General features: G+C 43.0%; 2 protein-coding genes across 5 annotated transcripts in view; one reads left to right on the forward strand and one right to left on the reverse strand.

The window, feature by feature from the left end:
* The window catches only part of myo6a (myosin VIa), a 46,444-nt gene extending 31,514 nt beyond the window's left edge, over nucleotides 1–14,930 (forward strand). The window contains exons 25-36 of one of the 3 annotated variants that reach the window (XM_061929028.1): nucleotides 181–331; nucleotides 3,289–3,497; nucleotides 3,591–3,669; nucleotides 8,522–8,682; nucleotides 10,628–10,666; nucleotides 10,974–11,009; nucleotides 11,181–11,219; nucleotides 11,735–11,838; nucleotides 11,979–12,113; nucleotides 12,963–12,989; nucleotides 13,489–13,707; nucleotides 13,770–14,930. In XM_061929028.1, coding sequence (XP_061785012.1) covers nucleotides 181–331; nucleotides 3,289–3,497; nucleotides 3,591–3,669; nucleotides 8,522–8,682; nucleotides 10,628–10,666; nucleotides 10,974–11,009; nucleotides 11,181–11,219; nucleotides 11,735–11,838; nucleotides 11,979–12,113; nucleotides 12,963–12,989; nucleotides 13,489–13,707; nucleotides 13,770–13,969 — 1,399 coding nt within the window. In that variant the 3' untranslated portion in view covers nucleotides 13,970–14,930. The remainder of the gene's footprint in view (nucleotides 1–180; nucleotides 332–3,288; nucleotides 3,498–3,590; nucleotides 3,670–8,521; nucleotides 8,683–10,627; nucleotides 10,667–10,973; nucleotides 11,010–11,180; nucleotides 11,220–11,734; nucleotides 11,839–11,978; nucleotides 12,114–12,962; nucleotides 12,990–13,488; nucleotides 13,708–13,769) is intronic. The other 2 variants (XM_061929029.1, XM_061929030.1) reach the window with 2 other exon arrangements.
* A 141-nt stretch (nucleotides 14,931–15,071) lies between these two features.
* Nucleotides 15,072–22,039, reverse strand: LOC133576075 (interphotoreceptor matrix proteoglycan 1-like). Of its 2 annotated transcripts, XM_061929026.1 has the most exons (17): nucleotides 21,848–22,039; nucleotides 21,312–21,542; nucleotides 21,083–21,249; nucleotides 20,586–20,623; nucleotides 20,385–20,419; nucleotides 20,210–20,301; nucleotides 19,983–20,132; nucleotides 19,645–19,703; nucleotides 19,378–19,398; nucleotides 19,066–19,250; nucleotides 18,946–18,998; nucleotides 17,007–18,810; nucleotides 16,666–16,923; nucleotides 16,055–16,587; nucleotides 15,714–15,933; nucleotides 15,420–15,630; nucleotides 15,072–15,299 (listed from the first exon to the last, which is right to left on the reverse strand). In XM_061929026.1, exons 1-17 carry the CDS (start codon nucleotides 21,894–21,896, stop codon nucleotides 15,257–15,259), a joined length of 4,149 nt encoding a protein of 1,382 aa, XP_061785010.1. In that variant the 5' UTR covers nucleotides 21,897–22,039; the 3' UTR covers nucleotides 15,072–15,256. The 2 variants fall into 2 exon arrangements, with proteins under 2 accessions (XP_061785010.1, XP_061785011.1); XM_061929027.1 differs by lacking the exon at nucleotides 19,378–19,398.
* Nucleotides 22,040–22,444: the final 405 nt, after the last annotated feature.

Genomic DNA, 22,444 nt, shown 5'->3' on the forward strand with positions numbered 1-22,444 from the left:
ATGGCACCATGTGACATCATGTGGAGGAGGATGGTGGTTATTAGATGTGGTTGCCTGCCACCTGCTCCACCATGATGATGATGATGATAATATATGATTCCAGCTTTGATGGAGTTTGTGAAGAAAGAAATACTTTGGTCCTTAAGGGTTCAAACACGTTAACGCGGTTGTGTGCTTCAGAATTGATGGCCTGGTGAAAGTGCGCCACCTGAAGGACAGGATGGAGCGCTTCAACGAGGTGGTGGCAGGTTTGAAAGAGGGCAAAGAGGAGATGAGCAAGCAGATTAAACAGCTAGATGCCGCTATTGACGCCCTTGTGCACAAAATCAAGGTGGGTAAAACCGGTCGTCAGATGATGACATCATTTTACATTAAGGCTAGACAATTAGTTTAAACAAATAATTAAAAAAAAAAATGTCATTTGACTTCTCAAGATCGTAAAAATATTATAATAAAAAAATACAATTAGTGGGCTGCAAAACGTGCATGCAAATTCCGAAGCATGTAACGGTGAAACAGATGAGGAGTGAATAAGTAAAAAAAGGACCACATCTACTAGAAGTTTGGGGTCTCCCCATGATTGCTAATTATTTGTCACAGCGCTACTATGTCTACTCAATAAGCACTAAACTGAATGAAAAAGTATGTCCATGTGATTTCAGCATTCACTTAACCATGGACCTAATCACAGAATTGGCCAATCAAACCGCGGTTAAGCACAGAATATCATGGAAATTGACACACGTGACTGAAATGTTGTCATCGTGAGGAGAAGTAACATTTATTTAGGAAAATAATGTGTCCGGAAGCGCTCATTTATCCCTAAAACACTCAATCGCCCAATCCTGAACTAAACAATGTAGAGACGGGTCTTTGAAAGACAGACTTAACTACGTACAAACCTAAAGCTAGCAAGAACCCCTTATACCCACAACACATCTCATCTGCTTATGTTGTTGTAAACAACATCATTGATGTCAGATCAATGTACAAACAAGACAGCAGTTGAAACTTGAAAGGCTTTCTCTCGTCTTTTTTTTAACAGCCTCAAGTCAGAACAGCAACACACTTCCCCCCTTCAATCCAATCCAATCCACTTTATTTATATAGCACATTTAAACAACAAAATGTTTCCAAAGTGCTGCACAACAATATTAAACACAATTAAAAACAATAAAAAATAAATATGATTAAAAACAATTTCAAAGGGTAAAACCAATTAAAACAGTAAATAGAAAGCAACATTTTAAAAACACAGAGGACAACAGAGGACCACACAACTCACGTAGTGTTAAAAGCCAGAGAATAAAAGTGGGTCTTAAGACGAGACTTAAAACACTCCACTGTGGGAGCAGTTCGAATATGGAGGGGCAGAGTGTTCCAGAGCTTAGGGCCGACCACAGAGAAGGCTCTGTCTCCCCTGGTTTTAAGTCTCGTCTTGGACACCACGAGCTGGAGCTGGCTCTCGGACCTCAGAGCGCGCGCAGGATTGTAAGTTTGGATGAGGTCCAAGATATACTGAGGTGCCAGTCCATGTAAAGCTTTAAAAACAAACAGCAAGGTTTTAAAATCTATTCTAAAATGAACAGGGAGCCAGTGCAAACTCTCAAGGATTGGGGTTATATGCTGGCGTCTCCTGGCCCATTTAAAAGTCGTGCTGCCGCATTCTGGACTAACTGCAACCGGGAGAGAGCTTTTTGGCTAATGCCAGCATAAAGTGTATTGCAGTAGTCCAGGCGACTTGAAATAAAAGCATGCACGACTTGTTCAAAAAGGTTAAAAGATAAAAACGGTTTTACCTTTGCTAAAAGACGAAGATGATAAAAACACGATTTTAAAACGCCATTGACTTGTTTGTCAAGTTTAAAATCGCTGTCTATAGTGACGCCAAGGCTGGTGACTTTGGGACGCACATAATTTTGCAATGGTCCCAAGTCAGTGAGGGTCGGACCAAACACTAAAATTTCCGTTTTTCCCTCATTCATTATTAAAAAATTCTGGGCTAACCAAGCCTTGACGTCGCATAGACAGTTGAGAAGGGGTGTCAGGGGGCCGTGGCCTTTTGAAATAGGCATATAAATTTGGCAGTCGTCTGCATAAAAGTGATAAGACACTCCATGCCTCTTAAAAATCTCTCCAAGAGGGAGGAGATATAGAGCGAACAGGATGGGGCCTAGAATAGATCCCTGGGGGACACCACAGTAAAGCGGAGCAGAAGAAGAAGTGGCGTCCCCCAGCCTGACAGAGAAGGACCTTTCTGACAGGTAGGATCTGAACCACTCTAATGCAGTCCCCCTGACACCCACACAGTCTCTCAGGCGATCTAAAAGAATTGTGTGGTCGACTGTGTCAAAGGCAGCTGTAAGATCTAAAAGCACTAAAATGGCAGAGCTGCCAGAATCAGATATTAAAAGCAAATCATTAAAAACCTTTAAAAGTGCAGATTCAGTACTGTGCAAAGCTTTGTATCCAGACTGAAATGGATCTAAAGTGCTATTTTCATCTAAAAAAAAACAATAACAGCGGTGTGTGCAAGATCGGGTCTGATGCGCTAACAAAATAAAGGTTTCAAAATATACCTTACACAAGTCTGATGTACTTATTGATATACTGGATGCATTTACAAAATTATTATGCTTTGACTTAAAATACTGGTCAAAATTGTCCAAAGATGTATTACACTAATAAATTTGAGGAGTTTTGCATTTAATCAACGAACATTTAAATTGTATTAATGACTCAAAAAGCACACACTCTATGTTGGTAAAATAAGTGTACAAGGTAAATAAACGGAATTCAAAAAAAGGAAAAACTTAATTTTATTGTTTTTTTTAAAGTGCTATTGAATTTATTGCTGTTACTATTATTATTATTTTACTTGTTTATTCATTTGTATCTGTTGTTATTTTAAATTATCTCTTAATTGATGCTACAATAAATACTCGTTTTAAAATTAATGAAATGAAATGGTGTTATTAATTGTGATTTGAATATCAATCAAAAATAATCATTATTTTTGCCATAAACGTCCAGCTCTATCCCACATGCTGTCACATGACACTGTGTCGTTACACACACGTTTGATGGGCGTGTCCAATATGTGACCTGCATTGATTAGATATGAAAATAGTTTTGTCAGCTGGAACACAAAACAAACATTGGATAGATTTTAGCATCTTTAACGTACACAATTTATTAAAGTGTTTCCATCCTTTATTTGTATGATCAACCTTCGAGTGAAAAAGTTTGCTGTTTGATGATGATGATGAAGCCGATTGTCCTCGTCAGAGCACCATCATGACACGCCTGGACATCGATCATGACTATCAGGCGCTGGTGACGCGCTCAGAGCAGCTGCTGACGTCCATGCAGAACAAGAAGAAGGAGGAGGAGGAGCGCGAGCGTCTTCGGCGCCTCCAGGAAGAGATGGAGAAAGAGAAGAAGAAGAGGGAGGAGGAAGAGCAGCACCGCAGGGAAGAGGAGGAGGAGAGACGTCTGTAAGTGGGAGGACCTTAAGTTGTTTTTGGTGAAAAAGGTCATTTTTACGTCAGATAATGTTGCTAAACTTGAAGTGTTTTTTTTTTTCACAGCAAAGCTGAGATGGAGATGAAGAGGAAACAGGAAGAAGAACAAAGGAAGACAAGGGAGGAGGAAGAGAAGAAGCTACAGGTATCTTTGTCAACACTCCTTCTTGTCCTCCACGGACCTGGACAGTATCTGAAATAACCTTTAGACATACATTATACACTATACATATACATTAGGCCTGGGCGATAAATGGATTTTATCGACACATTTGAGTTTTTTGTTGCAGAGGACTTAAAAAATGAAAAATCTTATGTTTTTGTCTTCTTGCTCGAGCATATATTTTTCCCACAGGAGCTACTGTAGAATAATGCTGTCAGTGGTTTGGTTTTGCGGCAGCAGATGTGAAACAAGTGACTGCACGCTGAAAAGTTTATTTAAAAAAGGCTTGCATTGCCTCGGATATTTTAGAGATGCACGTAGGCTACGCGGCAGGCTAAGCAGGGGCTTGGGGGACGACGGCGTTGCCTACGCAAGCTACGCGACACGAGAGTATACACCTGGCATGAAAAACAAACCCTGGCAAAAAATCAGCTTCCTGCTGTGGAATCATTTTCACATGACAAAGAAGCACAGTGGAGAACGATCACTAAAGCGGTCGCCCTGCACGTTGCTAAAGATGCGGTGTCCAAACCATGAAAAAGCGGGCCTTTAAACATTCACTAAATTAGAGAGACATCTCTGAATGCCACATTTTTATTTACAGAAGTATTTTATTCAAGACCGAAGATTTAGGTTTGTACTTTATCCATCTCTAATGTTGGAGTTTATTTATTTGCATACAATGATATATATTGTATATTATTATTCAATACAGAAGTTTTGCCAACCATAAGAAGCTCTATATTGAATTGAATTGTATTAGAAAGTATCGAGTTACAAACATGTCCGCTTTATTCAATTTCATGAGCATCGTGAGCTACTTCATTAAGCACACACTCTTCAAAAGCATACATTTGGTTGTTTTACTACTATTATTCTTTGACTAATTTCACTTGATCAAACATTATTTACCATTGCACACTGGAAAATAAAAGTATGTATTGTGATTTGTGCTGATACCGTACTGGATTAATATTAGTATCGGTCAATACTTGAGGCTCCAACACCTGTATCGTAACACAAGTGAAAAAGTAATTTCGGGATGTATGTGTTTGTGCGTGTGTGTCTATCTCGATATATCAGGGTTGTCCAGATACCAACAGTTTGGTTTCTGTACCAAAATGTATTTCAATACTTTTCGATACTTTAATAAAGGGGACCACAAACAAATGTCATATATATATATATATATATATATATATATATATATATATATATATATATATATATATATATATATATATATATACATACATACACACAAACATATGTATACATATACATATATATATATATATATATCTACTGTATATATGTATGTATATATATATGTGTGTGTGTGTATATATATATATATATATGTTTGTATATATGTATGTATATATGTTTGTATATATATTTATGTATTTATATATATGTATGTATGTGTGTGTATCCATCCATCCATTTTCTACCACTTATCCCATATATGTACGTATATATATATATATATATATATATATATATATACCCACTAGAGATGCGCGGATAGGCAATTTATTTCATCCGCAACCGCGGCAGAAAGTCGTCAACCATCCGCCATCCACCCGATGTAACGTTTGATCAGAACTGCACCCGCCCGCCATCCGCCCGTTGTTATATATCTAATATTAATAAAAATAAAAAAAAGGGTGAAAACTACGCGAATTGCACCTTGTGCAGACAAGATTTTTCGATCGGACACGGAGGAATTAGTGATGTAAAAGACCACGTTGGGACAAAAAAACACAAGTCTAATGCCGTTGCTACGATACAAGTGGAAAACTTTCAACGTTTTTCGTCGCCCAAACAGATTCTTTGGATGTGATGAATGCCGAAGTTTTATTTAGGGAGGCAATAATTGAGCATGGACTTCCAATCGCACTGGCTGATCACATGGGACAGTTAATAATGTAATGCAACCTTTAAAAATCATTACGCGGTGATCGCGATCCCAAAAATAAACTTTTCTTGCATGATAATGTCCAGAAAAATTCGCTTTATATTACTATAGAGTCCTTTTAATGAATGAGTTTGATGGTTTATCACAAACCTTAAATGAAAGAAGTCCTTTGTTCTCCTGCAGCATGGCCTTGCTTCGTGTTTGGTGCGCCATCCTGTCGGCTGTATTTCACAGCACGACATACTGTTAAAAGTGTTTATACTATTTATACTTTCAATTAACAAATTGAAGTCTTGTGAAAGGTTGACAGGATAACTGGCATTAACTGTCAAAATAATTTCAAACTATTGAAGTTAGCTTACAGAATAAACATGTCAATCAACCCATATGATTTTTGCTGTAATATTTTTGTTTTGAAAAGTCACTGTGACTGATAGAAAAGTGATGGTTTTAGCAACATTTTAACCTGTCTGAATGCTAATAATCATTTTGCGTCGGGGGGCGAAGCCCTGAACCCTCCACCAGGACTTTGTCCTGGACCTACCGGGGCCTGCGGCCCTTGGACCCTGGCTACTAGGTTTTTCTGATTTAAAAGTTGGCAGGTATGGTGAGGTTATAAAGCTTTTGCCTGTTAAAGAAAGGAGACTGATCCAACGCAGCACAGACTTGCGCGTGCCACGCTGTCACGACCCAGACGCACACCAGTGCGCAATCATATGGGAGCCGCGCTGAGCGCATCTCCAAGCGCGTCTCGCTGCCGGCGACGGCCAGGTATGGGCCCACGCTCCAGCGCCATCCATTTTCAGGGCTAGTTGATTCGGCAGGTGGGTTGTTACACACTCCCTTAGCGGGTTCCGACTTCCATGGCCACCGTCCTGCTCTCTATATCAACCAGGGTGAGCCCCACCCCTTTCGTGAGCACACTGCGCGCGGAGTGACCCCTGTTACGCGCCCCCGGCAACAGGGGTGGCGGGCAGGTAAGCTGCGCGGGCGGAGCGCGCGGAGTGACCCATGTTACGAGCCCCCGGCCACGGGGGTGGCGGGCAGGTAAGCTGCTTACCTGCTGCGCGTGACGCCGGCCGCGGCGAAAGCGGACGAGGCGGGGTGTCGGTGCGGTGGGCGCGGTGGTGACCCTGGACGTGCGTCGGGCCCTTCTCGCGGATCGCCTCAGCTACGGCTCCCGGTGGGGCCCTCTCGGGGGAAGGGGCCTCGGTCCCGGACCCCGGCGAGGCGTCCCTTCTCCGCTCCGTAAAAGTGTCCATCTCTTTTTTTTTTTTTTTCTTCTGTTGTGGCATATGCTGCAGGTGCCTGCTCGTTTTTCGTATGTGGGTAACAACATTTAACTATGTATATATATTTCCGAATTGGTTTAACTGCCACCCGCAAAAAAAAAAAAAAAAAAAAAAAATCTAATTAATCCGCCCGACCCGACCCGCGAGCGGATAAAATCGTATTTTTTTAAATTTCATCCGCCCGATCCGCGGATAATCCGCGGACTCCCCGGTTGTGTCCGCAAACCGCGCATCTCTAATACCCACACACACATATTGCTGGGTATTGTGGCCAAACAGCTTGATTTTTGTTTCATCTGACATCACATGGACAAAGATAAGATCTTCTTGAGTAAAGTTCTGTGGTCAGATGAAACAAAAATTGAGCTGTTTGGCCACAAAAACCCAGCAATATGTTTGGAGGAGAAAAGGTGAGGCGTTTAATCATAGGAACACCATAACTACCGTCAAGCATGATGGTGGTAGTATTATGCTCTAGGCCTGTTTTGCTGCCAATGGAACTGGTGCTTTACAGAGAGTAAATGGGACAATAAAAAAGGAGGATTACCTCTAAATTCTTCAGGACAACCTAAAATCACCAGCCCGGAGGTTGGGTCTTGGGTGCAGTTGGGTGTTCCAACAGGACAATGACCCCAAACACATGTCAAAAGTGGTAAAGGATTGGCTAAATCAGGCTAGAATGAAGGTTTTAGAATTACCTTCCAAAAGTAATGACTTAAACGTGTGGACAATGCTAAAGAAACTAGTCCATGTCAGAAAACCAATAAACGTACGTATATATATATATATATATATATATATATTAGGGCTGTCAAAATAAATGCGTTAACTCATGATTATTCACAAAAACTTATCGCATTAATCATGAACACACTAAGATTATTCATACAATTTATTTTTGACCATACAGGCTCTTCCACCTTAACCGCTTTACGGTCAGTGATCAGCTGAATGCATAAGTCTGCACAAAAATAAGTGAGGATCCTTCGACTGGTGTGCTCGCTGGCAAATTTCTCTCCAAAATGCAGCCTGCTAAAACTGTTACCAAGTTTTGTGTAAATAAATTACATGCATTCAAGTAAAACATTCCTGAATGACATTCTGACGATAAAATTGCATTTGTGTATAGATAAAGAGGTCTTTTTTTTTTTTTTTTTTAAAGCAAATTGTATTTATGGAAGTGATTAATCACCTGTGATTAATAAGTGTATGTATATATATATATATATATATATATATATATATATATATATATATATATATATATATATATATATATATATATATATATATACACACACACACACACACACATGTTTATATAGATACATATCGTGTGTATGTGCCTGAATATATAATTATATACACACACACACATATGTATATGTACTATATATAATATACAGCATATATACATGCACTCTATACTATATATGGTGTATATAGAGGGTGTATGTGTATACACACACACACACTTAGTTATTATATAATTGTTACATACACATTATATGCACATTATACAGTGGTATCTTGGTTTTCGTTATTAAAACATCCAAAAAGGCCAGAAGTAAGCTAAATCCAATTAATAAAAGTGTGTGTGCATGTGTACGTATGTGTGTAGATGGAAATGGAGTTGCAGCTGGAGGCGGAGCGTGAAGAGGACCTGTCCCGCCAGGTGGTTCTGGAACAGGAGAGGCGGGACCGTGAGCTGGCCCTGAGGATTGCCAAAAGTGAGGCAGAGCTTATCCCAGACGAGGCGCAGAATGACTTAGCCTATCGCAGGTAAACATGACATCATCATTGAAGTGTGCCTCACAATACCAGGACCAGTCTAGGAATGAATGACTTGACAGATGTCACATGATCAAATTGTTGAAAGTTTTTGGAGGCTCAATTTTGACCGTCCTACTCTGGATTTCTATGAGATGCGTAACAGCTGCTGATGGGGTTTATAGGTTTACATTCTCGTCAAGGTGTCAGGTAGATGCCCTGCGCACGGTTTTGCCAGTCCAAAGCCCTCTGCCAAATACTGTAAACGCTGAGCTTATATTTTTGCCGGACGGCAAAGCACACCGAATCAATTCAGCAAAAATTAACTTGTGCAAAACAAGAAGTCAGGCACAAACACATTATAAATTACTGCAGATCGTATTTTACACCGTAAACATCGTAATGGGCATTAATGAACCTGAAGTCAACTTGTCAAAGTTTGTCAGACATTATTTCCCCTCGTTGAAGGTCCAAAATCAAATAATGATATTACAGGCATAACCTGGACAGCCATTTTTGAGGGCCTGTGTGAACTCTCACCTGACGGGGGTGGGAGAAGCAAGTTTCAAGTTTATTCACAATACCATATAACAAATAGAATAGTAGTAAAATATCATCATTTAAAGATGTTGGTACGTGAAAGGGTCCCCCAAATAAGCTAGAAGAAGCTTTTGACAGGGGGTCCAGAGGATAGAATATACATGGAATGATGGAATATACATGGAATGATGGAACATGGAACATGGTAGCAAGTACAACAACAAAAAACAAAACAAAAAACAACGCTATATGATTAACACAAGATAATAGTACTAAAGCAAGCATACACATACATACATACATACATTCATTCAACCATGCAAAACCCAACAGTAGTCTACCCTACATGAGGCATTAAATATAGGTGGTTAATAGATAAGTTTTTAGTTTATTTTTGAAGTTGGAGAATGGATACAGCATCTTGAGGTTCTCATTAAGCCGGTTCCAAATCTTTGGTCCCCTGCATACAACACTTCGAGCGGTACAATCCAGTAAACAATGTTTCCCTGATATCAAATCTAAGTTACGAGTGTTGTGGGCATGCTGGGGATGGTAGATAGGAACCAAGCTACAGAGCCTTAAATTCAGCCTGTAAATGACTTGATAGGTTAAACAAGCATTTTGATAAATATTGAACTCTGTCAGTCTTAAGAGATGATAATTATGGAATAGATGTCGAGTGGGGGCATTAAACTTGGACCATGACAGGGCCCGTATAATTTTCTTTTGCATAGATTCTAATTTGTGGAGGTAGGTAGGGAAGGTGTTACACCAGATGACATTACAGTAGTTTAGATGTGGTTCAAAGAGAGTTTTATATAGTGTGAGTAGAGCATAAAGAGGAAGATAATGACGAAGGTGAAAGAACAGGCCAACATATTTGGATAATTTGTTTAACAGATGGCTAATGTGACATTTGAAATTGAGGTATTCGTCAATGATGACCCCCAGGAATTTTGTGGAGTACACTCTCTGTATTTCCTGCCCATTGATGTTGATATGGCAGTGCTCAGTATTTGTCCGGTTTTTATTAGAACGAAATAGAATAAAATTTGTTTTATTTACATTAAGTGAGAGCTTATTGCATTTGAACCAGGAATCTACTTTCACAAGCTCTGAATTGACAGTTACTTGTAGATCGTGTAGGCTCCTGTGTGAGGTAAGCAAGGAAGTGGTAACTTGTTTCTGCTGTGTTGTTGTTGCTACAAATATACAAAAAGAAGTAGTCATCTTTTCAATGAGTCATTCAGTGTTGTCACAGATGTCTGCCGGTTTGTATCGACTGACAACGAAAACTGGAGATGTTTCACAGTGTAGCCGTTCAGCAGCCGTTACACAACTGGTGAAAATCCAGGGTTAGCGATGAGGAGACTTGTTGTCTAATATTCTTCTTCTGTGTCTTGTCTTCTTCTCCCAGTAACGGATCCTCGGTTCCGTCGTCTCCAGAACGAGCAGCGTAAGACCCGACAGATTGATCTTTGAACCCCTCTGAACCCCGCTCTCCCTCTAACCCGACCCCACCCTGTAACCATGACCCTGCATGCTGTCACAGTCTGCTGGCCACGTCTTTCAGTCTGATTGGACCTGATGGTACTTTCTGATCTGATCCAGATTGATCACGTCTGGACTTTTTCTTTGGATCAATCTTTGCTTGTTCGGATGAGAAGTCCTTCCTCTTCTTCTTCTTCTTCGGCTTCTTCTTCTTCTTCTTCTGATTGGTTGTTGATGCCGCGTCTCACGTGGTTGTGGTCTTCTGTTTGCAGCGGCGCCGGAGTTCCGACAGTGAAGAGTTTGAGCATGTAGGTAACATAACAGCGCTCCAGTATCTCCAGTCTTATTGCTCATACTGAGTCAGCACCATTCCTCCGCCGAGTTAAAAGTTTGCCTCATGTCGGAGGAGACACAAAGGTGGCTCTTGGCTGGCAAAGGTTAAAAGTGAAGAAGCTGATGACATGTTTTCTGACTCGTAGGGAGGAGATGGTCCAGGAAATGACGGCGATGCTGGCGAGGTGCGTGTCTGACTTTCTGATTGTCGGTGAAGTCTGATTGACGTAATTAGGTGGCGGTGTTCTATATAATCTTATCTGACAATACATCCATCAACAAAGCTTTATATTTTTATTTTTTTAAATGAATAAAACAGGAAATGTTTGAGCTCTTTCCTTCAGGAAGTAGAAGGTCCAGTTAGCGCACTAATTGTGACAGGCATAACCAACCAAAGGGATCAGAGAGCCAGTTAGGTCCTGCCTCCATCTTGAAGCAGCTGGAGGTGTGGTGGTAATTTGTCTGTAGCCACGCCTCTTTCCTTCCTCACTCTCACCACCTGTCTGGTGAAGCTGGCAGTACTCATGTGGTGGTGTTGCTCAGACTCCTTTGGACTTTGTGTGATGTGAACCACGTTAAACCCTAGCTGGCAGGTTGCCCTTCCCATCAATTTCTTCTCTAACAGTTTGACCCCACACCTCTCCACTGGAGACGTTTTCCGCTGACTTCCTTCATCTTTCTTGTCTTCTTCCTGTCTCAGAGGTTCTCAGGTGCAAGCATCCAAAGCAGCCGCTGGCACCAAAAAGTACGAGCTAAGCAAGTGGAAGTACGCCGAGCTCAGGGACGCCATCAACACTTCCTGTGGTGAGTTGGACCTTTTTTGTGTGTGCGTCATCATGGTGACCACCGTGGCACTTCTTATTTCTTCATCAACCACACCTGCTTTTATTTTGGTAAAGTGATGCTTTCTTCACGATATGGTTTGTGCGGCGTGTCTTTCGCAGACATCGAGCTGCTGGCCGCGTGTAGGGAGGAGTTCCACCGCCGCTTGAAAGTCTACCACGCCTGGAAGTCCAAGAACAAGAAAAGGAACACTGCCGACGCCGACCAGAGGGCACCAAAATCCATCACAGACTATGGTACTTTTTTTCCCAACTGTTTCCGAGCAACCACACTTTTTATCACAAACTTTTCAAGTTAAAAGCCCTGAATGAGAAGAAGCTGAGCTTGATTTGAGTTCTTCTCCAAAATATGTCTGTGCCACACGCACACACAATCACACACTCAGTACACAGATGTGTGTTATTAAATTAGTTATTAAAAGCTACTAAATGAATTATTAGTTAACAAACATGTATTACTTGCGTTATAAACTAGTTATTACACACGTTACTGAAGGAGTTAATTCTATATTTGTTTATTACACAAATTAATAAGTTATTGCCTGCATTCAAAGAAATATTACACGCCGTAATAAAGCAGTGTTATTTAATCGAGTTATTGTAAATACATTAGGGATGTTAAAATTAACCAGTTAACTCATGTAATTGATTCCAAAAATGTTTTCGAATTAATCATTGGCACACTTAGATTAATCATGTAATTGATTTTGACTTTACAAGCTCTTTTATCTTAACCGCTATACAGTCAGCGATCAATGCATAAGCCAGTACAAAAATGAGTGAGGAGACTACAACTGGTGTGCTCGCTGGCAAATTTCACTCTAAAATACAGCCTTTTAATAAAACTGTGACCAAAAATGTGATTAATTTGATTTAAAAAAACAAAAACATTTGACAGCCCTAAAATAAATATGCTATTCTATGAAGTATTACAACTGTTACTAAACAAGTTATTACATGTATTGTGAGTCCAGTGTTGACTTGACAATCATCTTTGGGCGCCATGCTGACATCGAGTGTGTGTCTTTGTGCGTGTTGCATCGCTTCCTGTAGTGCGCGTGTGTGTGACGCCATGTTTACTTCCAGGTCGTGCTGCCCCTGTGAGAACCGCACGTAAGTGGTCATTTAGTATTGCACTACTAACCCCGCCTCCTTACACTGACCACCTGATATGGCTCAAAATTCCCGCACTTCCCTGTTTTTTTTTCTTTCCTGAGGGGAGCGGGAGGTGTTTCCATAGCAACATGCATTCAAAGTATGTGCTTCTGTATGGGAGGCTGACAAAAGCGCAGTAGGAGTAAAGAAAAAAGCCCCACCCATTAAAGCACATGACACCAGTTGGACACCAGTCCACTATGTTCCAGAACTAGAACCTGATTGCAACTTTCCCGCTCACTGACCCGAACAGAGACCAAAAATGTTGCCTGATGAAAGTAGTCGTAGTCATTTGGTGATTGGTCTTTCTAGAAGCTTCTACTTCCTGCTTTTGCTAAGCTCCTCCCACTATGTACAGAAGTGACAAGCAGGTGGCGCTGTGCCTGTCATGCATCGTGGCCCATAATTTCCCACTCATGTTGCTCACTGACATTTTGTTGGTGTGTTCCGTCCACAGCCCAGCAGAACTCGGCCCCCCCAATCCCAGCCCGCCAGTATGAGGTGGCCATGAATCGGCAGCAGCGCTTCTTCCGCATTCCGTTCATTCGCCCAGGAGACCAGTACAAAGACCCCCAGGGCAAAAAGAAGGGATGGTGGTACGCCCATTTTGACGGGCCCTGGATCGCCCGGCAGATGGAGCTGCATCCCGACAAGCTTCCCATTCTGCTGGTGGCGGGTAAGTCCGGCTTGCTTCCTCGTTCAGGTTGGGGCCAAAGTCACACACTTGTCGTTTTCCAGGAAAAGACGACATGGAAATGTGCGAGCTGAGCCTGGACGAGACGGGTTTATCCCGGAAGAGGGGGGCAGAGATCCTGCCCCGCCAGTTTGAGGAGATCTGGGAACGCTGCGGCGGGATCCAGTACCTCCGCGGCGCCATCGAGAGCCGGCAGGCGCGGCCCACCTATGCCACAGCCATGTTGCAGAACATGTTAAAGTGAGGCCCCGCCCTCTGCCTCTAGCCAAGGAACCGGCTAACGAGCTAACAAGCTAACGCAGGGAATGTTTTCTTTCCCTTTCTTGTCCTTCTTCTTTCTTGTGGGCTTCTGCTTCCTGGGAGAGGCGGAGCCAGGCAGGCATCCGCCTCATGTGGAGAAATAAGATGATGACAAGGCCTTAAGTCGACACGGACATTACATTAACGAGCGTTCCTAATCTTATTTGTAATTCCAAGCTGCTAATGATTCCTGTTTTGATTGATCAATATTCAATAATGATCAATAACTTCATCATGTTTTCATTAATGATAAATCAGTTATTTTTTTCATTAATGATCAATGACTTAATGTTTTCTTTAATGATCAATAAGTTTGTGATGCGAGTTTCTCAGAAGTGCAATGTTGAAATGAATTCACACAACAAAAAACCAGCCAAAATAATGCTGACGTTAGCATGTTGATGCTATGGAGCTAGCTGTATGAGCTAGCAGTTGGCTACACTACCAAGCACCACCCTGCAAGCTTTATGGTGCAGAATGATCTTTTTCAACAGGGAAAAATTAATCACGCCTGTTCACATAATTAGTTTTGTTATCTGTGTGCCGAGCGAGAGTAGGTCAGGTGACCTGGTGAGCCATCTTTGAACTGGAAGCACACTGGATCTTTTTTTCTACAGCGTGAGGACACCAGTTTGTTTGTAAAGAAACTTTCCACTTGAGCGGCGTAGCAATAAGCGGCACAGGTGATGTGTTTCTTGTCACGGCTAAAGCATGGGGACGTCATCTTCACGAGACGCTTCGCAGTTGACCTCATCGTCCTCGGTTAGCATCACGTTTCTGTCTGTTAGCCAACGTCAATTGAAGACATAGATGCTGTGTGACAGGACCGCCGCCATGCTTCACTTCCACGCATCTGATGTCCTTGCTCTTTTCCCGTAAATAAACGCACTGGTGTGTCACCTGGACTTGTGTCCCTGAATGTGTGTGTAAATGTTTCCTTCGCAGACGAGACAAAAATGACAACACACTTGACGATCACTTAGTTTTTGACGTTTGAACAGACAGTTGAACAACCTTCGCGTCTCCAATGACCATTAAACACAAAATGGCCTCAAAACGACTGCAACACCTCCAGAGGACAACAGTTCGTTGTGAAAGATTTGACAAACGATAGAAAAGAGACTTCACTGGAGATGAGGATTGTTTCGGTTGGATGTCTGCGGGACACAAAACAACACGTGGAAAAATGAAGAAGTCTTGTGGATCAGCTGACTCCTACATTCTGGGGTCATCACATAACCGAAGCGCCCACCAACTGCTTGCTGCCTTTGGATCTAAGACATAGAATGGATCACATGACCAGGTGTGTTTTAATCTATACAAACCATTTCTACAGCTAACAATATTTGTGTCTTTTATGAAGGTTATGACGTCGCCGTGGGTTAAGACATCACCTGCACACGGCGCCGTGTCCGGGATCCACATGACATTCAGCGGCAGGCCCACAGCGGTCAGGCTGCAGGTCGCAGACGCTCTGACAAGGAAGGCTGTCCACGGACAGAAAGCCCGGCTTGCAATGGCATTGGGCCTCGAGGGAGTGGCGGTCGAGTATGCAGCGGGACCAGGGGTCGCAGGCCAGGAACTTGCATGGGTCGGCCTGGTCGGCTGCAGGAAACGGGTGACATGAATTGTTAACTTTTTGAAGTTCCATTCAGTAACATTGTGCATAGCAGGTTAACAAGTCGCACCTGGTTCCACGTCCAGAGAGCGGCTGTCAATGTGTATGTGCAGGCGTTTGGCGGCAGCCGAGCAGAACTCCTCCAGGACACAGTGAACTGCCTTGGTGATGTTGTAGGGCACTGATTTGGCCAGCTTCATGCGGCTGTTGACCACCACGCTGCCTTCCCGAAAGTTCAGAATCTCCAAGTTTTTAAAGCCCGTTAGATTGGCCTGCAGGTACGGCAGCAGCTGTGGGAACACAGAGGACAAATTGTTGCTAACAACGTCACAGATCGTCTTCACATCTACAATGGCGTCAACAAAACATCTTTTCACCTCACTTTCACCTCTTTTCACTTCCTTCACTCACCACATTAAGGAAGGTGTTCTCCAGGGACCTGTACTCCGGTGACGTCTTGTTAAAGAGGTCCATGGAGAAGTCCATATTGGTGACACGCAGGCTAAAGAAGACCACCAGCTCCCGACCATGGCTGGCTGTCGTCATTGTGGGAGTAGTCAGGTATTTAACAGGGGGCGGGGCCGTGACACTTACTGACGCGTGTTGCTCAACTAAGCCGCTTCCCTCATCTGGTGACTCAGTGGTTATCGGGTCAGCTTGGTCCAGTTCCTCCGCCAGGTCCCTTACAGCCTCATCCACTACTGTTGGTCGGCTAGTTTGCTTTTCAGCCGATTTCAGGTCTTCGTCAATAACGGTGACAGAGGGTTCATTTTGTCCAGGGACCTCTGCCACCTCAAAAAGTCCAAAGTCTACAGTCGGGCCATGAGACGAGAGTCCAGCAGCAGATGTCACTGGCGGTGCTGCTATCACATTGGTGTCTCCTGGCTGTAAAAGTTCTTCTTCAGTCTCCTCTAATGTGGCACCTCCCTCTGGCAGTGTCATGTCTTTAAAATGACAAAGTGTAAGTCAATGCAGAGAATTTCTCTGGTCTTGAACAGCCAGGTCAATGACCTTATACTCACCTTCTGGGTTGGAAGTTTCAGGTGATTCTCTGGTCGCGTCAGTGTCCGCACCATCAGAAGAGTCCTCAATAAGCGGATGTTCCAGTTTACCTTCCACCTCCTCGCCTGGCTGAACCGCGTTGGGAGTTACAGGCATATTGTCCTCTGGTCTGACATATCGAGGGAACTCCGGAACAACCTCACCAGTGTTCTCCTTGAAAAGATCATCTTCTTCAGCCTCAAAGTGGGAAAAGACCTTAATCGATTCAGCTGCTGGTTCTGCAACAAGTTCAGGAACAGAAAATGTTTGTCCTTCTGGTTCTGCAGCATCAAGATATGTTTCTGGCTGTGACGTACAGTACCTGGAACACCTTCTGGTGTTGACAGACTGATCACAATGTCTCCTGGTTCTGATGATTCGAATGAGTCTGAATTGCCACCTATATATTTTGGTTCTGCCTCAAGAATATCTTGTCTGTCTTCCTCTGCTTCTGAGATGTCCTCAGGATAACGTTTTTTAAATACATCCACTCGCATGGACTCTTGTGAATTATCCCCTAGATGTGGTTCCTCTAGCCCACCTTCGCTATGTTTTGAAACAATATCGGGCGTGTTTAGCTCTGTTTCCACACCAACTTCATCTGCTGTTTCATTCACTTCCTTTACATTGGTCTCTGATTCCGCTTGAGACACCGGAGTTGTTGCCTCAAAAACTTCTACTTCCTCCTTTGGAACCACAGCGACGACTTCTTCAACTAGTTTTGTAACATCAATCATGTTATCCTCAATTGTTTTGGAACCTGTAGGAACTGAGGAAACATCAGAAGAATCGAGAAAATCAGGCAGGTGTTTTTCTGAAACATCAAGTAATGTTCCCTCTTGAACATCAGGAAGGAGTTCTTCTGAAACACCAGGTACGGTTTCCTCTTGAACATCAGGAAGGAGTTCTTCTGAAACACCAGGTACGATTTCCTCTTGAACATCAGGAAGGAGTTCTTCTGAAACACCAGGTAATGTTTCCTCTAGAGCATCAGGAAGGAGTTCTTCTGAAACACCAGGTAGAATTTCCTCTTGAACATCAGGAAGGAGTTCTTCTGAAACACCAGGTAATGTTTTCTCTAGAGCATCAGGAAGGAGTTCTTCTGAAACACCAGGTCCGATTTCCTCTAGAGCATCAGGAAGGAGTTCTTCTGAAATACCAGGCAATGTTTCTTCTTGAACATCAGGAAGGAGTTCTTCTGAAACACCAGTGAATGTTTCTTTTTCCAGAGAAGTAGATATTGTGTCCTCTGAAGCATCAGGTCCAGGGTTTTGATGTTTGATGTGTTGTTTATCTGGATGTGAAGCTTCAGTTTGTCCTTCTGCCTCTTGCATCTTTGCTACTTCCTCTGTACCTTCTTCTATTTGCTCAGGTGCCTTTTCAATCTTTTCTTTTTGTTCAAGCATGTCATCGGACTGTTCTTCTAGTGCCAAGTCTTGTGGCTTTAACCCTTTAGGTTCTTTGTTTTCCGTTCCAGCGACCTCAAAAACCATGTCTTGTGATTGTGGTACAACTTCTTGGTTTTCTGACATCATCTCTTCATCTGGCATGTAAAAATCAGTCACTTCATATTGGGAATTCTCTTGCTGGACTTCTTGAGCAGGTTCCCCCGTTAACTCTTTCTGTGCCTCTTCTGATTCAGGCTCTAACCCTATGATGTCGCCAACGGGGACTCTTAAGCCAGGCAGGGAATCTGTCTCCAGCTGGACAAGCTCTGTGGAGTCAGTAGGCCTCTGGCCTGTGGTGGTGATGGTGAGGTCAGAGTCTGAAGGTTGGTCATCAGCAGGCGAAGTCATGGACCAAGTGTGTGCGGGGGTTGTAAGCTGATCCAAAGTGTCTTCATCCACGATGGTAGGAGGGGTTGGCGTGTAGTCTCGAATGAGTTCGCCAGTTTCAGTATGATGGACGCTTTCAATCTTATGAGAAATAATCAGCTCCTCCTCTTCTTGGTTGGATGGATCCTGTGCTTCTGGTGCAAACAATAAGTCCTCTTCCGAGGGATCCAGTAATGTGACCAGGTCATTCTCCTTCTCTGAGGGGCTGAGGGCCAGCGCAGGGACGACTTTCGCCAACTCTGTATCATCAGTAAATACTTCAAATTCGTTGTGGGAGTCTGGTTCACTGTCCTAAAAACAAGTCACATGATCAGAATTATCCGTCCTTGCCAGCCCACCCTCTTTGAATAACCAATCAGCTCTATGCCCGCCTTCACATTCTCACTTAGTCTTTTGTTCACTTCTGTGTCAGTTTTGTCTCCTTACCTCCCCATCAACGCCTGTCGAGGAGGACGACGTCCGTGCCGGCAGGACGGCCACTGACAAAAAAAGGCTTTGTCATCATAGGGTCACAAGTTCAAACGGTGAGATACGTGTGCTGTATACCTGGGTCAAAGTTCAAAGAATCCAAGTCCACCGGAAGGGACGCGTCCTCTCGTAGAGCTTTTCTTACCATCTCCCAAAGTTTGGAGTCTGGTGACGCTGTTGGAACTGCTCCAGCTGTCTCAGGGCTGATTTTCAAGGAGGGCTTTTCAAAGACGAGGGAGTAGTAGACCGTTATGCCGCCAACTCTAAACATGTTAACGTTAAACGTTGGTGACAGCAGTCAAATAAAGACCTCGCTACATAGACATGCTGCAAAAATTCAATCGAAGTGCTCCGGGTTCTAGAACAATGTGCAGTGAAAAATAAAATTACCCGCCGGCGTCCTGCGTCTCGCTTGCATTGGAAACAAGTAGACAAGAACAGATTAAAGACAGGTAATTTTTTTCTACGATGACAACTAATATCTTGTACATGTCTCACAATGTCCACTAGATGCTAGATATGCCTTTACTCTTGCATACTAACTTTGGCATTTCTAACAGAACTTCAGTCTTTTGAGTTGTCTCACAAACACTCTCGTACATAAACAACTTAGCGTCTGACAGCATGCCGACGTCACATGACTAAGATTCTTCTTACCTGATCCGTAGCACACGGATGCTTTGAAATCCCGGAAGTTTGTCGAAAACGTGCTGCATCTATGAAAAGAAACTTTTTTTCAAATGGTGTAGTTGCTAATCGTCTGACAGAGCGCCATCATGTTGAGCACATGAATGGCTGCATCTATCTTTGGCCAGCTAGACTCTTGTGTGACATAATCGTCTTTGGAGTGCAATCAGATAACTTCCTGCTGGGAAATACCTGTTGTTGTTCTTCTTCTTAGTCGGTAATATTATTCTTCACAGCAACATCACAGTTTGACCAAACCTGTCCCAACCCGTCTAGACTTCCAGAAATCCAGAAGACCCTCTCACTACCTGGTCCTGAAGGTGGTGGGCCAGGTCTATGTACTGAGGCGAGTCAGGGTCATCCAGCAGCTCTCGGTATCCTGGATCTACCAAGTCGATGCTAAACTCCACCATCTGCTGTGCCAGACTTTCAGGGACGACGTTAGGAATGTCCAAGTCCTTGGGGACAACAAGTGGAATAGACGATCCCTCAGAGGACATTGTGTCGTCAGCAAATGTGTTCATGGCGCTGGTACCTCATCCTTGGTGGTCCACTCATCACCAGGAGTAGAGCTAGAAGGGGAAGTGGACAAGTCCAGGACTATGGTAGAGGTCTGAACTTCTGGACCTGAAGAAGGTGTACGTGAGTCAGAAAAACTGTGTGACAGAATGTGCAGCACATCCGAAAGTCCTTGGTACGACCGTTCTTACCGTTGGGAATGACATCAGCTTGAGTTACGTGATCTCTGATGACCAATGAAAATATCATGAATCAAAACAAGATTCACTAATGAGAAGAAATTATTCAATACCAATAAATATATGAATAAGAATTCTGATAAATATATAACAAGATCAATGAATCAAAAGACATATTGAGTTGTTTTGACCAACAAGAACGTTGACGCCTACCGTGATGGCAGACTCTCGTCTCTCAGGCGCTTCATCCTCTGCACACAAATAACACAATGATGACACAAAACAACACACATACACACTCACTGCTCTGTCAAGGATGTCATTAAGTAAAGTCTAGAGTGTTTAGTTGGTCCAAAAGTAAAAGAGGATTACTTTTAGATTTAGATACAACTAAGTAGATTACTTCTTACTACCACTTACTTGGCAGTACTATTACATGAAACAAGTTTCTTTTCGTTTTCACTACATCTCAACACTTGACTTTGCAACGTTTAAGGACGTTTGACACAAGTCTAAGTGTATTTGAAGCACTAGATGATATGTTACCATGTTTTCCTGCTGAACATTAATATGAAGTTAGCTATCTTAGCATGTTGGTATGTTACCAGGTTTTCTTGCAGACTAAACATGTTAATATGATGTTAGCTAGTGTCGCATGCTACTACTCTGAATAACTACATTAAGCCACAAATGGCACTGTCACAGCTCACCCTGCGGATCAGGTTCAGGTGCTCCTCGGAGCCACTGAAGTTTCTAGCAATGTTGGAGATGCACAGTGACTCCTGCTGGCACACTTGAACCCATCTCTGGTACTCCATGGTCCCAGGAATCCTGTCCAAAAAGATCCTGTAGGCCTCCCAAACAGCCTCCTGGCACACTAACCAATAAGACAGTCAGGAGTCAGAGACTGCTCAATTTGGTGGGTGGTGGCAGCCGTACCTCTGAGCTGGTAGTACTCCTGAAAACTGGCCAGAACCTCGCCAATGCTCTCCCGAGGACAGATTCTCACCCCAGAGTGAAGATACACCGACCTCTTGGATCGACGTTTCAACAGGTCAAACGCCATAGTTTTGGTGGACGGGGTCAACCCGCGAAACGCCGCTTCGGGATCAGCAAGAACCGCTGCCTCCTCCTTCAGCTCCAAGTTCACATCAAGTCCAGCGCTCCTTCCTATGTTGGAAAACAATTGGGAAAAAAAGTGTTAATCCTAATAGCGTTATTAATCCTAATAGCAATGCTAATGTTAATAGCAATATTAATGGTAGTAGCAATGTTAATGCTAATAGCGATGCTGATGGCGATGTTAATGTTATTGCAGTACTAATGCTGATGGCGATGTTAATGTTATTGCAATCCAAATTCTAATACTGATATCGATGCTAAAATCAATTATAATGCTGATAGCAATGTTAATGTTAATAGCAATGCTAATTCACTTTCCAGGCTGTGATCTAGGTCTTCTGCATCAGACTCACCTTTGACATGCCAAGCGAGGAACAGCAACAGTCCAAAGGTCCAAAGCATTGTGGGACAGATCTGAATTGAAAGGGTCTGGCAGCTGTATGTGTTCTCTAGCTCTGTTTCACACGAAGGACCACTGCGGCTCAAAACGTCCTCATGTAATGTGGGATGCAGACGAAGGGACAGTCTTTGGTCTGCTGAGGGGACGGAGGCACAAGTGAGGTTAAAAAAAGTCCACACTGTTTTAGGAATAATCTGTTTATCTGCTGCTCAGACGTAATCCGACTTTGCCCTGTGGCAGTCGCAGCACTGCCGTCATCCTGTTAGTGGCTTTTTGCCCACAAGACCACCGGTTTGTCCTCGTGCTGGGGGGTCCAGTTGTCCGATTAAAAAGAAGAAAGTGGCGCCAAAACATTCACCTTTGACAGCTGAGACACTGTCCCAAATTTTCCTTCTGTTCTTCCTTAATTTCTGTCCTTGCTTACTTTCTGTCCTTACATAATGTCTATCCTTACCTTATGGATGTCCCTACTTACTTTCTGTCCTTTTTGTCTGGGCTGTACTAAATGTCTGTCCTTACTTACTTTTTAGCTTTACTTAGTGCCTGTCTT

The sequence above is a fragment of the Nerophis lumbriciformis genome, linkage group LG34 (genome assembly GCF_033978685.3).
Source record: "Nerophis lumbriciformis linkage group LG34, RoL_Nlum_v2.1, whole genome shotgun sequence".
In the NCBI taxonomy this organism is placed as follows: Eukaryota; Metazoa; Chordata; class Actinopteri; order Syngnathiformes; family Syngnathidae; genus Nerophis; species Nerophis lumbriciformis.

Excerpts from the sequence above, each read along its gene's own strand:
- LOC133576075 (XM_061929026.1), bottom strand. The coding sequence starts at position 21,896 with ATGCTTTGGACCTTTGGACTGTTGCTGTTCCTCGCTTGGCATGTCAAA. Across the intron at positions 20,624-21,082 it reads ACCTGAACCTGATCCGCAGG|AGGATGAAGCGCCTGAGAGA; the intron begins GTGAGCTGTGAC and ends ATTTGTGTGCAG. Across the intron at positions 18,999-19,065 it reads TTCTTTGAACTTTGACCCAG|TGGCCGTCCTGCCGGCACGG; the intron begins GTATACAGCACA and ends TTTTTTTGTCAG.